This window comes from Thermobia domestica, chromosome 7 (genome assembly GCF_964235325.1).
Source record: "Thermobia domestica chromosome 7, izTheDome1.hap1.1, whole genome shotgun sequence".
Taxonomy (NCBI): Eukaryota; Metazoa; Arthropoda; class Insecta; order Zygentoma; family Lepismatidae; genus Thermobia; species Thermobia domestica.
Genome location: NC_137460.1, coordinates 211,398,765 through 211,417,548, shown reverse-complemented (window position 1 = coordinate 211,417,548; position 18,784 = coordinate 211,398,765). Strand labels below are relative to the sequence as shown.

Here is an 18,784-nt window from a genome sequence, read left to right as displayed (position 1 = left end):
GAGTTCGATTATGAGCGGGAGCTTATGTGGTTTGGATTCCACTTTAAGCTGTAGCTCTATGCCTCATATAGCCTCGCTGCTGAAAGGAAAGGTAAACTGAAAATCAAATCAAGATATTGAAGTTTTTAGCAATATTTTTTTCACAATTATATGACTTATTCTACCGTTGTAGATTTTTCTGCATAACGTAATGTATCGTCCCCAAAAAAGAAGTAACAAGAGATATTAGAGTTTTCTCTAATGAAATAGAAAGTAGATACTTTCTTACAAAAGTAGAGATGTCTATGGTGCTTTATTCTTACATTTATCTTAGTCTTAGTCATTACCAAAATTACATATTTTAAAAACAGCATTCTGAATGTATTACACACCAAAATATGTTTCTTTTACATTTAGGTTGTGAATTCTGGAGAGTCAGCCATGTTGAATTGTTCCATCACAGGATCACCTATTGACAGTATACGATGGCTGAGAAATGCAGCGCCTCTTTTGGCTGACGGACGAATTAAGATGCTGGCACCCCATGCTGTTATCATAAGATCTGTTCAAAGGCAAGACAGAGGGATGTATCAATGCGTCGTGCGCAACGAACAAGAAAGTGCTCAAGGAAGTGCGGAACTAAGATTGGGCGGTAAGAAGTGTATTTTGTCTTTTAATGACTGAGGTCTGCGGCCGACAAACGGTACAAGCGCCGACAAGCAAGGTTGCCAGGACTACAGATTTATCTGTAAATCTACAGAGTTTTCAAACCAATATGGAAAACTAAATATTTTGTGTGATCTACATACATTTTTCTGTAATATTTTCTAGTTTGATATTATTGTACACGGCAAAAAACTATATGAACTTATACTCTCAGATAGAAAGAAAAAATGCATGTTAGTGAGATATATGATTCTTCTGAACCTGAACTTTTCGGTTGTTTTGGTATTATCTAATAAGTATTGCTATCGTGTTGAGGAATAAGCAGAAAGCTACACATAATATTTACATATATTTCTCCAAATGTTTTAATAAGAAATACTGTATTTCACAGTTATCTTAATACAGATATTTTGCTTCTTGACCTGACAACGCTAATTGTGTAGGAGAGGTAATCAAGTCTTCAGGTGATGGTGAAGCCATCTATATAGTGCACATATCTGTTGTTTTGCTCAACTTCGCAAAATAGATGCCAACCCGGTGGGAAAATCCTATTTTCTGAGACTTTTCTGACAATTTTTCGAATAGGGATAAAGGGAATTTTCATCAAAATTGGCAAGATATATGGAATTTTTCATACACTTATTTCACGAACGCCAACGAAATTCTCTATGAGAGGGAAATAGGTAAATGACGCTTAAATAAACGTGAAATTACTGTTAATTGTCAAATTTTATTATTTGAAAGTTCATGTTAGTGAGAAAGTGATTTTGTGGAGGAATTTGTGAATCTCGAGAAACAAGCAACAAGGAACATAAATTGTACTTTGAATTTCATGAACGGACGAAAGTAAATTATCTACCATACGAGAAATTGCCAATTTCTAAAACATCCCACACGGAATAATATAACTAGACATGAAGTTTCTCTAGTTTCACTACATTCACTAGAATATTATGGCACAAAAGCGTGATGAAAATGCTAAATTCTGACAACAAAATGTGCTTGTTTTCATTAACAATTTCAATAACCTCTTTTAATTAAGGAAAATACTTATTAGAAATTTAGAATATGGAAATTCACGAATAATCCACTCAAATATCGAAAAAAAAAGTAGTTACATATAGTAGTTTCATTTTTCATATTTTATAAATTTTTGAAAATTTTGTAATTGGTATAGAGCGTAAGAAATTTTAAGAGTAAAATAATGAATTTCTGCCTTTCAAGATGGGATTTTATAAGGTTTCCAGTTTGACATCGTTGTTTCGCATAAGCGGAAAGGTTGCAGGTTCCAATAACAATTGAAACACGACAAGGGAAGTCTAAATATCGATGTTTTACTGAGAATCTCAGCACTTACTTAAGTTGGCACTTGGCACTTGCTTTTTTCTCGACCGCAATCCTTAATTACCATTTGGGATAGAGAAAAGTAGTGATGTTGGACACTATTCATTTATTAGTATCTAGTTTCCTTAATACGCTTCCTGATTTCAATCCTACAATCTTTGAAAAACTAACAATTACTATACAAAAGAGGGAAGACACTGTTAAAGTGTTCAATTCTACTGCAAAGGCCCGTAAATTCGAATCAAGACAATTCGAACAGGTTTTCTTAATTTCCCAATGTTGTGACTGCAGGGAGGCGGGGAGTCCCCCCATCGTCCGAAGGAAGTCCACTTCAAGATAAAATTTTCTTGCTTCGTATCATATAATACGAACATGAATATATAAATAAAACATAGATTAGGTTTACACATCGAAAACGAAAACAAAGAAAGAAAGAAAGAAAAAACAGAAAACCCTTTTAAATGAAATGAAAATGTGTTCTAGTCCCCTTTTAGTAAAATACCTACTACTTGGGTCTCCAGAAATAATACACTTTCCTTTATCATTAACAGTGCCGTAACTTAAATTCTTTTCTGGAAGGGCAAGCATTAATACTCTTATTTGGGACTCCTAGAAAAGTTGTTTTTCTATTCTTGGGCCCTCCTCTTTCCGTCTTTATCTTACTCTTTATGGCCCCCCGCAGCCTGTGGGCTCTTGCGCATGGCAAGGTCTGCAGAGCCGTTAGTTACGTACCTGGGCCCGTTCCATACATGACAAATTAATTAAGGGAACAATATTGACAAATCCCAAAGCCATACAAATAAATATTATTCTTAGGACCACTAATAATAGACATTTTTTACTGAAATGAGCCCATGACTAATGTTTGTTTTATTTACCTTTTGTGTGCTGTTTTGTTTATGTAATGTGAACTTCTTTGATGCTTCATTTATAATTTCATGTTCGTATCGTATATGGAGTAAGAAAATTTTGTCTTAAAGTTGGCCCCCCTCAAACGGCGGGGAGCTTCCCTGGGAGGGCAGTTGCCCCTCCTGCCTTCCCAGAAATTATGTCCCTGATCGTTCACTGTTATTATATTATAAAACAAATTTTATTGAAACACAGACAATTTATGTAAAATAAATATTACTTTTTGTTGTGGATTTCCTAAGTATAATACATTAAACTTTTCTTTCACAAATATTATTTTTCGTTTACACATTCACAATAATATTGAAAAGTTGCGTCTTCATGATAGCGGCATATTAGCTTGGCGTGCGTTACAAATCTGTCTTATATCAGACTAGCAGCGTTCACCCCGCTTCGCTGCGGTCACCCCGGAACGCAATAAACTTTGTTACTTAGATAATTTTTACTTTTTCGCTTTCAAATTGCAGTAAATGTTAACATTATAGCGCCTGTCATTTATGTTAACCCGCCGAGTGACACGGTCATGCGGGTTGCATATAAATACGTTTATTTTTATACCTATGATGAACTAACAAAGGATTTGTACGTTATGGACACTTGAATGGTCAATTATCTCAAGACACTGGTAATTAAAAATTAAAGTGATATGATAAAAACCATCTAGGGTCCAAATCCTAATAACCCCCCAAAAATAAAAGAAATTGGTTCAGCCGTATTAGCGTGATGAGGGAACAAAGGATTTGTACGTTCTCTTTTATAATATAGATCAGATGTACGACAAATTTATAAGCATTTCCTCATCAAACCTTTTCAAACTTCCACGTTTAACTGTTTGTGTATTAATTATAACGAAAAAAAGTTTCCACTGCTGTGGGAAACTGCACCGAAATGATGAGAGCTCTTTTACTAAAGTAAGGAAAACCTTGTGGAATAGAAATCCAGAAACTGCATTTATATACGTATATATGAGTCTTGGTAAGAGTTTTGGAGTATACTTGTTCTTCAGGCAGGAAAACTAGTTTTGAGCACCGGAATATCAGTTCCTCTTTCACTGCATCAGCAAATTCCGTTTTTCGTTTCTAGTTCAAGTAATTGTGAACTGCATCCTTGAGTTCATATACATGATCAAATATTCGTTCTCTGGATAACCAGTGGAATTTTGTATAAGGAAGAAGAAGATTATTCCTAACTCATTACGTATCTAGGCAAATATCCGGGACCTGCGAGGCCTCTTACTAATGTTATACTGAACAGTTCTATCCAAAATTATCTTCAAATCATGTTGAAGCTAGCAGTCTCCTGACTGGCCCCCAGATGTATTGTATTGTAAGTCGAGTAATATAGAAATGTTATTTTCAATATACAAAAAGTAGATTGACCCCCCCCCCAAAAAATGTCCCTGCTCCTCCACTTGCTCTCCCCTCCCCTTCCCTAAGAAATTGAAGCTGGCCTCCTCACTGCTTTAAATTCCCCCAAATATTTTTGCTATAGGCGATTTTTGCAAGTAAAAAACATAATGTTTATATTTCGATGTTTCGCCAGTATAATAAATCGTTTTATGGAGCTTAGCATTGAAAGAACACCAGCAGTGCACTTGACAATACATATCTTCCACAAATTCATTGTCTCTAAGTATTTATTTACATATTACTTCAACAACATATACAGTGCAGTCCCGCAAATCCGAACTAATTGGATCCGAACCCTGTTCGGATTACGTGATTGTTCGGATTAGCCGGAATAACACTAAAATCATGGTTTGAACCGGATCAACGGGTCTATTGTGTTGTAATACATAGCGTATAGTATTTCAAAACACGTTTTCTGACTACAGTATATGTACTGTACTGGAAAAATGTTTAAAATGTTGAAAAAACTGATGCCTTTATTTTTCCACGTACAGTAGTTACAAATCTTTCCGTTAGGGGTATTATTATCTTTGTGTAGTTCACTCTGCAGCGGTCGGCAGTTTGTCAACTGTTAGCTCAGTGCAAACATTGTTTCCCCTGCTTTGAGCATTACACTGTATTCTATTTCAAACTTTGTGTAATTGTCGTAATCTTTGTGTAATTGTCCTAATGTGGCTTAAGGTCTAAATACAGGTATTAAAGAAAGTTTCCTTTGTATTCTACTAAAACATGCACCCATTTTCATCCTTTTAGTTATTAATTTCATAAAACTGCGTATTTTCCCCATTCCTCCCGGACCTGTTCGGATTACCCGGACTCCACTGTATTTTTTGTTTGATAGTATACGGTATTTTCTTGCAACGCAAATACTGTTTAACGGTGAATCGATGAAACGAATAAATAAAATAGAAAAATGTTAAGATAGTTCACTTTCATTGTTAGATTCATCCACTTGAATTTCAAACATTGAACTTCCTTCAACTCCAGTTTTAATGGTGTTTTCAGTGATTTTAGAGAGGTCTTCAATACACTTTCCAATTTTATTATCAGCTGAGGATATTTTGTTGATACTGGTATCATGTTCGCACCGAAACTCAAACATCATTTTCACTATAGCACAGCAAACTGAAATAATGACTCTTTCTCCAACTACATGGGCTAACGTATTTTTGAAACAATCTCAGCTATAAGGTATAACCTCCTGACACCCCGAGTAGAGCCGGTTCTACAAAAATGATGACATTTGCTCGTTCGTTTCTGCCGATATCTCGAGCTTTGATGAGTTGAAACCTTTTATACAGTAATTTCTACACTTCAAATTTTGCTTCGTCGGATTAACAATAGCAGAAGCGCCTTATGTTGTGTAACGGGACAGTAGTTAAGATTTCTCCTGCTTCATGTAGGCGATTTTCCCTGGGCGTCAGGAGGATAACTAGGTTCTTTCGTTTTATCGTGGGTCTTAAGCCTCATATTAAAATTTGCCTTCTCAATTTCTTCTGACTTAGAATTTCTTTGAAATAGTCAATACGTTTTCCTACTTTGCCTACAAGCGTTCGCAAATATCAAAGAGACATGATGCCCTCATGTTCTATGATAATGGACGCGCAAGTGTATAAAATGCACTACAACTTTGGATACAAACGTTCGCAAATGTTCAAAAGATCTGACGTTCTCGTGCTGCATAATAATACATTCGCAAGTGTATAAAATGCACCGCAACTTTGGATACAAGCGTTCGCAAATGTTCAAAAGATCTTACGTTCTCGTGCTGCATAATAATACATTCGGAAGTGTATAAAATGCACCGCAACTTTGGATACAAGCGTTCGCAAATGTTCAAAAGACCTGACGTTCTCGTGCTGCATAATAATACATTCGCAAGTGTATAAAATGCACCGCAACTTTGGATACAAGCGTTCGCAAATGTTCAAAAGACATGACGTTCTCGTGCTGCATAATAATATATTCGCAAGTGTATAAATTGCACCGCAACTTTGGATACAAGCGTTCGCAAATGTTCAAAAAACCTGACGTTCTCGTGCTGCATAATAATACATTCGCAAGTGTATAAAATGCACCGCAACTTTGGATACAAGCGTTCGCAAATGTTCAAAAGACATGACGTTCTCGTGCTGCATAATAATATATTCGCAAGTGTATAAATTGCACCGCAACTTTGGATACAAGCGTTCGCAAATGTTCAAAAAACCTGACGTTCTCGTGCTGCATAATAATACATTCGCAAGTGTATAAATTGCACCGCAACTTTGAATACAAGCGTTCGCAAATGTTCAAAAAACCTGACGTTCTCGTGCTGCATAATAATACATTCGCAAGTGTATAAAATGCACCGCAACTTTGGATACAAGCATTCGCAAATGTCCAAAAGACATGATGTTCTCATATTGCATGACAATACATGCGCAAGTGTCGATCAAAGGACGTTAAAGGTTCCTATGCGTTGCAGTATGAGATTCTTGCTCATCCTCTGTATTCTCCTGTCTTCTCTCCCACCGATTAGCTTTTCTTCTGGCATCTCGAGCACTTCTTGAGAGCTGAGATCACCCCTGATATTTGGATGGTGTAAAGTCAGGTTGACCCGATTTTTTTATTACAGACTACAGACTAATTTCGCCACTGATTCTAACCATTTTGTGAGCAATGGTAAAACTGTGGTTACAGATGGCAATTATTTTACTAACTAGGTTATTGTAGTTTTCATTCTTTGGCGTTTGAAGTGACGCACACTTAGGATGGATATCTCATTCGCACGAACCTATTTCTTGTATTAAATATGTACAGTGTTATTGCTGAAACAAAAAATCTGCTTCATTTTAAAATACCTCAATTGAAATTTGAAAGAGAGATAAATTAACGTCCATGAACATTTGTTTCTAATTTTATTCATTTCAAAACGAAACATACAGAATTTCATATAGAAAATTAGATTGTTTCATACATATGGAGGTGGAAATATTAGCGTGCATGTTACAGAGCACGCTCATCATGTTTCAAAACGACCATCAAAATCAGCGTTGTTAAATTAGAAGTAATGAAAAGCTAAGTAATTTTAATACTGGGTGAAGTCTTAGTACTTCAACAGTATCTAATTACTTCAGTTCTCATCAAATTGGATTGGCTTCTAGAACTGAAAATTAATTAACACAGAATATGTAGAGAGGAGTTAGTATATTCGGTAGAATATCAATTGCATTTTGACTCTCTTTTTTTATTTACTTTTTAACTCACAGCAATGCTCTATTCCTTATAGAGATAGATAAAAGTTGCTGTCTTTGAAAATATAGAGTTTGAGTTACGAGTATTGGCCCTTGTAAGTACTACAAGTTAGAGAAAAATATTTTCTAAAAATGCACAAACTTTCAATCGGATATTTAAGAGGAAGCGTAATAAAATTTCAGTTTGAGAGCGTTCAATTGTGTGTGTGCAAAAGCTTTTCTCAAAATAATCACCAGTTTCATGTTTCTCTTTTACTGGTTTTAATTAGCAAACGACGATACTTTCAGCTTTTAATAGTTTTTTTTCTTTTTTATGGAAATACCTATAGAATGAACAAATGCTGTATTCAGTGGCGGATCTAGAAGATTGAAACTGAGGGAGGCAGCGAAAATCCGGACTATAATAAGTGTATCATGAGATTATGTAAAGTATTTTAATTTGAAATCCGTTTACTCGTTTCGTTAACAGGAACTAGGTATAAAAAAATGAATCATTCTTTTCAACAGTTACAGTTAGAGATGGAGTACGAACTAGTAATTAATAAATTGTAGATATTTACAGGTACAGTAGATAAACGGTTTAGTCACAAATCATTGTCGGCAAAAATGTGACAATGACAAAAAAAAATTGTAACTAACGTTCTAAGTTAGAAATTGTCGGAGAAAAGAAATGTTGAATATAAACATACAACTCACCACTATTAATGTTGTCCAATAAAGAATAAAAAGCAACATTTACAATAAACTTTCAAAAATATATAAATAATAGCTTCAATTATTTTTATCATTCAAAAATCTGGGATTTAGGCCCCAGGCTAGATCCGTCACTGGCTATATTAAATTTCAATTGAAATACATGGGTTTCTCAGGAGTTTGGTTTACAAAAACTATTTAGCCAAGACAAAAATTTTAAGAATTACTTGATGGATGACCCTCAATTTTGGCCAGGGTATACAGGGACAAAACTCGTTGATAGAGATGACATTCAAACTGGAAGTGATGTAAATAAACTATGTCCGGTTTTAACATTGATCACTATAAAACAAAAATAGTCATAAATAGCGAAAATCGGTTCCCTGCAATTGGTTACGCATCCCAAGAATATATTCCATGTACACTCTAACCTTTCGAGTCAAACCGGAAGTGATTCAAGTTCACTACAATTTCCGGTTTCAATATTAATCTACGTAAAGCAAAAACAGAGATACCGAAAAGTACTATTTAGAAATCGATTTACCGTTAAGGTAACCCTATGCTTTAAAAAAAATCCGTGTATACTCTAAATCACCATTTTTCCTAATAATTCCATTTTCCTTACGTTCATGGGTAAAATTCAATTATTATTAAGTGGGGATAATGGAAAGCAATATATCTAAGAAGATATTTCCGAAAATATATAATAAAATAATAAAAATGTAAGCAAAAATTAAATTATTATCGGTGTTGTGTGTACTGGCAATAATACTTTCGTGGGATTTTTGCAGTAGCAGAGCACGATTACAGAGGGAATTTCACGATTGGTAGTAGGGAAGTTGAAACAAGGAACTGGAAAGTGGAGTAAACTATTGTATTTATTGGTTTAAACCTAAGGTCTAGATCGTCTGCCAAATACAAATAAGCTTCTGTAACGAACATGTCGTACGGAAATATAGAAACAAACATGAAAACTCCCGCCTTAAGGTTGGAAGTGACATGATCCAGGGCCATAAGCATTTATTTGTTAAGAAAAAGATAACAAACAAAAAGTAGTCTTTGTGGTTAGGTGAGTAGAGTGGCGAAGCTAATAGTTCTTATACTGTTTTGACACCAGATCGAATCCCACCCCATTCAATCTTTTGTTTTTTACAAAAAATTATAGGAAGTGTATAATTTTCATGTTAATAAGAACCGAAATAATATAATAAGGAAATAAATTATTGATCATGTCCTTTAATCAATGTATTTATTCGGGATTAGAGTACTATTGGTAACAGCGGTTCTTCTCAGTTTATGGTCTTGTATGCTTACTCCTCCCCTCTCCGTTTTTGGACAGCAGTAAAACTTAAACTTACTTCGGGTGTGTGTCAGGGAAAGTAAAATCATGCGCAACCTGCAGCCTTACAGTTACAGCGAATAAAGTAGAATAGCTTGTTGTCATGAAAAATAGAAAGGAAACGGCTGATGTTAAATTACGGTTCTAGTGTGTGTGTGTGTGTGTTTCTTTTTAGCATATTGACTTTCTCTTTCTCTCTCATTCTTTTTCATATCACCAAGTGCAAGAAATGCAATCATAAGTCTGTGTGAGGAGTAAAGAATGCTTTCTTGGAACTAAGTTATACAGCTGTATGTGCGAGCAACACGAATGTTTCCAAAAAATACCGTGGATATGAACGATAATCATACCGTTCTTCTAAATTAAACAGAAGCGCGAAAAACTTATAATAAAATGATGTAACAAACAGGCATTAGCTTTTTTTCTAGCATGACAACTCATTAAACGTAACTCATTATTATTTTTTTTGAATTATAAATTATCACTTTTTGTGTCAGTGTAGGCCTATTGGTTTTCACATTCGACCGACGAAAGAAGAAAGTGTGGTGACAGTGAATCGAATACGACATTTCAATGAATTCGTTACATGGTCCCTATATATAGAAAAAATATTTTTCGATGTCTGTCCATCTCTTCGTCTGTCGGTTCGTCACGCTTTTACATGCACTCAAATAGAAGCCATACTGTTCAACGTATCTGGACCGAATTCAAGACATGAGGTTTTTATAACGTACTATCATTTCGAATTCTATATACTTCGACACCTAAGAATAAGGGTGGTTTACTGAGTGATGAAAATTTAAAATAATTCAATTTTCTCAAAAACAGCTCTGGCGATTTTTTTACTTTTTATAAATTAATATTTTGTTAACAATTCTAAATAGTAGTATAAATCATTGCTCTGAAAAAATACATAAGGTATAATTTACTATATAGTATGTGTTTTTCCGCACAATTTTCTCAATAATATTTCATAAATAAACGTATCATTAATAACCTAACAATATGATATAACTCGTTCATCATGTAAACTTTCAGTAAAAGTAGTTTACTCCTAGGGTGAGCTTTTGACCGATGATTTTCCCATTAACACCTCAGGCAATTTTGTTCATATTTCGTAAATAAATGTTTCATTAATAAACTAACGTACAGCATAAATCTTTTATCCCGATAAGATACTGAAGGAGTGGGTTTCTGAACGGGTGAATTTTTTGAGTTTTTTCAGTAATAACTGAAACAAATATGTTCTAATTTCAGTAAAAATATTTTCATTAGTAATCTTATAATATGGTAGAGCTCGCTTGTTCCAAAAGAAAAATCCAAAAGAGGTAGTTTAGTTTGATAGTGGATTTTTTCCCGGCGATTTGTTTAAAAATGACTCTAGCTACTTGGTTCATATTTCATAAATAATTTACAATATGGCATAAATCGTTTATCCTCATATTTACAGATGGGATAATTTAACTTTAAGGGTTAGTTTTTCCCTCTGACCTTCGGAAAAACAACTCAGGAGATGTTTGTTGTTCATATTTCATAAATAAATGTTACATAAATAACCTAACGATATGGTATAATTCCATCATCCTGAAAATCTGGAAGTGGTATATTACTTTTGACAGCCCCTCCATGTAGCGAACCGTTATCGTCGGGGAGGGGGTGGAGCTGAGAGGGCGGCTTCATCATTCATTTATGTATCACCTCTCATCTGAATGTTTTGCATGCCCTCTCAGCCGCGAATACAGCTACCGCTTGCGGGTGGTTGCTGGGAGTCGGGAAGAGGAAGGCCTAGTGGACGTCTTTAAACACACGACAGTCGTAAAAATTCACAGCCAAAAATACTTTAATATACTGAAACAGTTGGCCTAGTAAATGCGTGGTCTAAGATATATCTCCAAGTACGAGACGAGTCCTTGTCCAAAATGAGATTTTCACAAAGACAAGGGTTTTATAGAAATCCCACTTCACGCCGCATCCGGTCAACGCCATTAGAGACTCTAGAACTACCGAAAAAATTATATGGTCTCTTAATTTAGATTTTTAATACAAGAAAAAGATATCCGACCCCTCATAAAAGTGAGAACAGTTCAGATTAAAGTATGGAAATGGCGTAGAAGTCGATAAAATAAGGAAAATTCTAACTGTAGTTCGCCAAAATTAAAAAATAAATAAAATAATTTTGTACTAACAAATTAATATAAGCCAAATTTTGCCAGTCGCTCCCATTCCGCAAGATTCGCTACATCTTCAGGCGTCAACTAATTTGAAACACTATATCTTTATAAATAGAAGAAGTGAAAATTCATAGACATTAGGATTTCTTGACGTCCTGGTACGGGATAATGAGATTCTACTGTAATAAATCTACTACGCTATTTACTGTTACTCATCCTGTCACCTCTAGGAACAGTGACGAACTCGGTTTAGTAGAATGACGTTGGAAAAAGTCTCAGATCAATCAAGTACCATAGCGAGTATAAGACTGGACGCGTCTACTGAAACTGCGCCAATTGTGGAAACGGCTATACAGTTCCGTGGTTACTTTTAAACTATATCAAAAAGCATTTACTACATAAACGCCTCTCTCTCTCTCTCTCTCTCTCTCTCTCTCTCTATATATATATATATATATATATATATATATATATATATATATATATATATATATATATATATATATATATATACACTCTTATATTCATTCACATTTTGTACCCTAGATTCATTTCTAGATACCCTATTCTTTAATTATACCCAATACTGTTCAAAGGAGTCACATTCTATACTTTAAATATCTATATGCCACTAAAAAAATTATCCCGCACTGACCAATACATGGAAACTCGCGTGGACCAAAACTCAACTCTTTGAATACAAACCACACTATATTCACACTTCACAGCTTAAGAATCGTATATATGCGAATAGAATTCAATATTACTTACTTTACTTTTCGATAAATATACTCGTAGTCTGACATCAACAATGAGATTAATTACCGAAAGCAAAGAAAAGGAAAGTTCTGAAACTATGAAGTGACGATGGAGATAGTGTCATGTATACTAGCTTGTGTTTAAGCACTAAAGTTTATTTTTGTTAATTATTTAATTATTTCTCTTCAGAACAGATAATGGTCTTCAATATAGACAACTAGTAATTTACTTTATTGATTTCACCACACATACAGACTGTGGCTACCATATAATTTCAAATATTGACGAAAAATAAGCAATTTTGACTTTATTAATCGTCTTAAGTATATTGATAAACAAACGGCTCTCGATGCGTGACTGTTCGCTGGTGATTAGAGGCCGCTACAAGACGACAATAAACTTTATACTGGAAAAACGTGCTTTGTACTCTATTAGAAGCTAACTACAAATTGTATATTATGAAATAACGATACAAAATCACGATAACTTTGCATTACGGACGAAATTTACTTTTTATGTTAGGTCAGAAGATGAATAGTTAAAAATCAACAATACACTGTCCTTAAATAAGTTAATAACACTTTCACACGTACATCAATGCACACATATTACATCACATACCAACTAAAACTACACATACTAATACATATCACTACAGAAAATTAAGTACGACATACCTATGCTAAACAATCCACTAAAATTCACCACATTCTGAATCGGCTCTGATGCTAAAAAGGAAAGGGAGTAGTCAGGGCCAGGTGGAACATATCAAAACTATTAAAGGAAAGATTCCTTTCCTGAAGGGACGGGAACCTTTACGAAACTATTTAACCCATGATACGTTAGAATCTGTCAATTTAAGAGTAGAATAGGAGTCCCTACAGAAGTTTATTCTGACATTTTAATATTGAACTTAAATAACGCTAAACCATATACCGCAATGTCTAAAAAAAATTCACATATACTATATACACAAACTGTGTTCGACAGGCTTCAGAAACCTAAATGAAATTTTGGGGGCAAAGGAAACTATTCTAAACGTTTATAAACCAAATCTTAGTTTAAGAGTCACTTAAAAATCAGAAAATCGATGCACTTCACTATAAATCCTGTCCATAGCTATCTCTATTCCCAAACATGGCGTCTGCTGAATCGGATTCCAAATTTTACTGTTTCTGTCTGTTTTCAGATATGATTTCAAAATTCTAGGACTCCCATCAGCTTCCGAATTACTTATTTCTTAACTAAATCTAATTTTACCTGTTTATTTCACAGAAATCTAGTCCTTTTTAACGAATCTACTGCATCGCTACGACCTACGTTGTTTACTCGACGGCTGCTACCAGACAAAAGACGAGGTAAATCGCGCCAGAGTACTGAGGTAGAATTTAGTTCCCAATCAAAGCAAGGGGATTTTCGCGGCAGAAAATATAAACTGAATGAAAAATGGAAAAAACTGGATCAAACCGGATATTAACAGGATATGGACATCTCAGAGGGACGAAGGGGTCTAAAATATTCTGCCAAATATTGGGTTGGTGGACAAACTCTGAAAATTCTACTCAACTACTGATCTATGGTTTACATTAAAATCAAAATGTATAATTTCAATAATCATCCAATTGAGGTGCCCATATACAAAAAATTACAATGAAATAATATATAAAGAAAGAAATGATTCCCCGAAATATAATTTTTCCTAATTATTCTGAAGCTCCTAAGTTAATTTTGATTTGGACAAGGAACAAACGGATTTAGTACGTAAACCGAAAATTATATGGTAAAATCTAATAATACACAGTACGGTCAAAAATTACTCGCACCCCAAAGAAAAAATGATGCTACCTAACCTGTAATTAAATATTACAAAACGTCTCTCGAAAGCATTATTGCCAGTACACACAAAACCGGGCATAATTTTGTTTTTTGCTTATATTTTTATTATTTTATTATATTTTTCGGGAATATTTCCTTAGATGAATATTATTTCACTTGCTAATTGAATTTCAACCATAAACCTAAGGAAAATGGAATAATTGCGAAAAATCGTGAGTTACAGTTTACGCGCTTTTTTTTTTTTTTTTTTTTTAGCATGGGGATACATTCGCGAAGTGTCCCCTCGGGATTCGTATAAAATTGATTCAAATGCAAAGTTCTCCGCGGCCCAATATGTATAGTACTAATTTTAACAACTCCCATCGGTAATTTACATATTTATGGGCTCTCATTTATCCGGAATTCAATCATACACTACTATAACGCTCGGACATAAAATTTATTTTTATTTCTTTAGTTGTTACTTGATTTATCTTTGACGAAATATTCTTTGAATGTACAGGGAGTCCATAAAGTCCTGCTGGAAAGTAAAACTCTATAACTTGGAAACCGTTATTTCAAATGTATAAATTTTTTGGGTTGGAAGAAGGGAAGTTTAAAGTTTTGTTCTGGCCACAATGTTCGATGATGTTTGCGCTGGTAATCGCGTGACTTAAGATAGCGTCTATTAAAGAAAAGGCACAATGTGTTTTGTGGTTTGTGGAATTAAAATCTTGCGTTTCAATGCGGAGAAAGTTCCAAACAACGTATGGGAAAACACCCCCAGCAGAAACAAGTATCAAGAGGTGGTATGAGAAGTTCAAAGAAACGGAAAGTATCAGTGGCGTAACTAAGGGCTTGGGGGCCATCCCGCAGACAACGTGCAATGGGGCCCCTTCTCTACGTCCTACATCACAATTTAGGGCCCAGTGATGGCTTCGGACCCCCCACAATGCGGGGTCTGCGGGGCCCTTATTTACGCCCCTGAGAAGTATGTCAGATTTACCACGCAGTGACGATGTAATTAACACGTTGCAAGAAAGCGTAGCCAGGAGTCCAATGAAGTCGCTTAAACGTAGGTCATTGGAACTGGAAATACCGAAGTCAACGTTACACAAGATCATACGCAAGAATTTAAAGGTCCGACCCTATAAGCTCAATTTATGCACGAGCTGATAGAGGAAGACTGTGACATGAGAATGGAATTCTGTGAGTCAATGCTTACCCCCTTACAAGAAGATGGTGACCTTCTGTCTCGATTTCTGTTTTCAGATGAAGCCACATTTCATGTGTCGGGAAAAGTGGACAGGCACAACTGCTGAATTTTTGGGGTGGAAAATCTACGTGAATTTGAGGAGCACAAGCGGGGTAGTCCCAAAGTCAATGTGTGGTGTGCTGTTATCTGAACAAATATCTGAACATGCTACAGACATTCCTTTTGCCAGAACTTACTAGGTTAGGCATCCTTAATGAGGTCCACATGCAACAGGGTGGGGTACCGCCGCACTACGCCCTTCAAGTTCAGCAGTTTCTTAACGAAAAATTTAAGGAGAGATGGATTGGCCGAAGAGGACCCACACCTTGGCCTGCAAGATCAACAGATTTGTAGCCTTGTGATTAGCGGCTGTGGGAACACGTGAAGACCAAGGTGTATTCGCAGAAGCTAGCTAATCTGCACTATCTCAAGAACAAAATGACTGATGTGATTTTGAACATCAGAACATGAGCACCCCCAACACGAAATTCTTGGTTTCCCAAATAGACTGCAAGAGTGTTTGGACGTAAACGGTGCATAATTGGAGGTTTGGCGATGAACCTTAACTAGCTGAAATAAAACTTTGAATCTTTCTGTAAGTATACCAAAAAGTATTTGTTAATACATTACGTAGTATCCAAGTTATAGAGTTTTACTTTCCTGCAGGACTTTATGGACTCCCTATACATACAGGCAGTCACACAGACGTCAATACGGAAATAGTTCGTTTTCACCCAAATCTGGTCATATCTGGATTTACATTAAGCATTTTAACCATATGGAAGTGATAACAATCACTCACAGAAATGAAATAAGATTATAACACCAATGTTCTAAAGAGTTTGTTTATACCTACAGTATTTCCCAGTTAGAAATTTTGATTTGTTAACATCAAAAACATAAGCTTAACTGATATCACTCTGCAATGTCTTTCCGCGAAATGCATGTAAGGATTTAATATGCGATACCTTCTAAACGGTACAAGCTACGGTAAAACTCACTACACCAATGAATTTCCGATAGAATTGTATATGAATTTGACGTATCACTTGCATCTATTCCCATTGGAAAAACTGGAAGTTGAACCCAATATAGCGGATCCAAGGTGGCGGCCGGGGTGGATAACATGTGTCAGAGAAGCAGTACTTAATCCAATTTGTTTTGCATATGCCCACATTCATGTCCAGTTACATCTAAAGAAATCAAAAGCAATTTTGTGTCCTAATATGCAAATTGCCGGTATGAGAAGCTAAAATTACTACAATAGATATTGGGCCACGGAGAACTTTGCATTTGAATCAATTTTACATGAATCCCGAGGAGACACCTTGTAAGAATAGTTACAATCTTCTCTCTTAACTCTCTTTTCAAACTGGAAGTGACAGAAATCAACCACTTCCAGTTTTAACGTTGATCGCCATAGAGCAAAAATGGTAGTAAAGAGCAACAAACTGTTTTCTATAAGCATCCCAAGAATATATTCTATTTCAACTCAAATCTCTCTCTACTAAAAGCAGTACAACGGTTATAATCAACCATTTTCGGCTTTAACGTTGGTCAGTATAGAGTAAAAACACTAACAAATAGAGAAAAATGTTTTGTATAATCAATTAAGCGTCCCAAGAACATACCTATACCGTCTCGCGTCTAATCTCTCTCTACTAAAACCGAAGGTGACAGAAATCTACTACTTCCGGTTTTAACTTTGATTGCTATAGAGGAAAAACAGTAACAGAAATGAGAACTGGTTTACTGTAATCAATTAAGCGTCTCAAAAATATATTTCATTACCACCTCTCTATATATTTAAACCGGAAGTCGAAGATATTTATTGCATTTCCGGTTTCAATATTAATTGGAAAAATATCATGCCCTACAAACCAAACTCCATCACATAGTGAACAAGTAATACTGCTAGTTTTTCTTTTGTATTACTATATTGAATTTATATTTATTACTTGTAAGGAAAATCAATTTTATTTTGAACAGAATACCATGTTAATTGATTTTTCGTTCTTCACATGATTTTTCTTTTAAAAAATCACAAAGAACAATATACCAATCCTATGCGACCGATGAAACGCATCCGACGTTGATCAATGAGGCCGCCGTGGCTCAGTGGTACAGCATTCACCTCTGGTGCATGGGGTCCTTGGTTCGATCCCAGCTCGCGCCAAGTGAAAATGAAATCTTTAAGTTTAACGTCCCACGGTTATGCCGGTTAGGCTAAAGGAGACGGTGATAATGAGAAATGAGTGAAATGGTGGAATGAAGAAAGTGGGAGGAAACGGGAGAATCCCGAGAAAATCCACGAGCACGGTGTTTGTCCACCACAAAGTCCACACGGCGCGAGCTGGGATCGAACCAGGGACCCCAAGCACCGGAGGTGAACGCTCTACCACTGAGCCACCGCACCCGACCGCGCCAAGTGAGCTTTGTAGTGAATCTACACCGAGTACGTGCGTTTTCTCGTGGTTTTCCCGTTTCCTCCCACTTTCATCATTCCACCATTTCATTCATTTCTCATCATCGCCGTCTCCTTTAGCCTAGTAGACATAAATGTCGAAAATAAAACATAAAGATTTAGTTTTCATTTCACTATATTCTTTTGTTGCACATATGTTTTAATTCTGCTCCATAGATGGCATAACATTTCAAGAGTATGGTATTTCAAAAATATACGTTATGACTGTGTCTACAAAAACATTGTAGAGAAACTTAGTTCGAATATTATGTCTATTTAACTGAATTATCTAAAATAGAGAATCCTGAGAGTGGCTATTCTTAAACATCATGCTAAAGATTTAAAGCACTCATAATTAAAGTGTTAAGAACAATGACACTGGCTTTCACAGTAAAGTTCAGCAACCATACTCTAGATCGATCTCGTTTTCGATCATATCAGCTATAGACGTACCATACGTCAAGAAGCTGCCTTTTGTACTTGTGTTGTTTTCCTGCCTTTTCCTGATCCTGGGTACTTCGTCGTTCCTTATCACGAGAACCTGCTGTCAGACTGATCCAGCCAAGGGCGTCTGGTTCTACGGTAAAGGAAACGGGAGCTACTCACCCTAGACTACTATCCGAACGGGTAGTCTCACCTTTGTTAATCTCATTCACATACATAGTAGTCTACACAGCTCTAATCTTGGCCTTCGGGCCCACACATCAGGACTATGTCCATACCTTCTGGTCGGGACCTCGGTCAT

General features: G+C 35.6%; 1 protein-coding gene across 1 annotated transcript in view; it reads left to right on the top strand.

The window, feature by feature from the left end:
- Positions 1–18,784, top strand: part of LOC145690710 (cell adhesion molecule Dscam1-like) — a 934,280-nt gene that overhangs the window by 754,438 nt on the left and 161,058 nt on the right. The window contains exon 9 of the mRNA XM_081765878.1: positions 397–631. Within this exon, the coding sequence (XP_081622004.1) occupies positions 397–631 (235 nt within the window). The remainder of the gene's footprint in view (positions 1–396; positions 632–18,784) is intronic.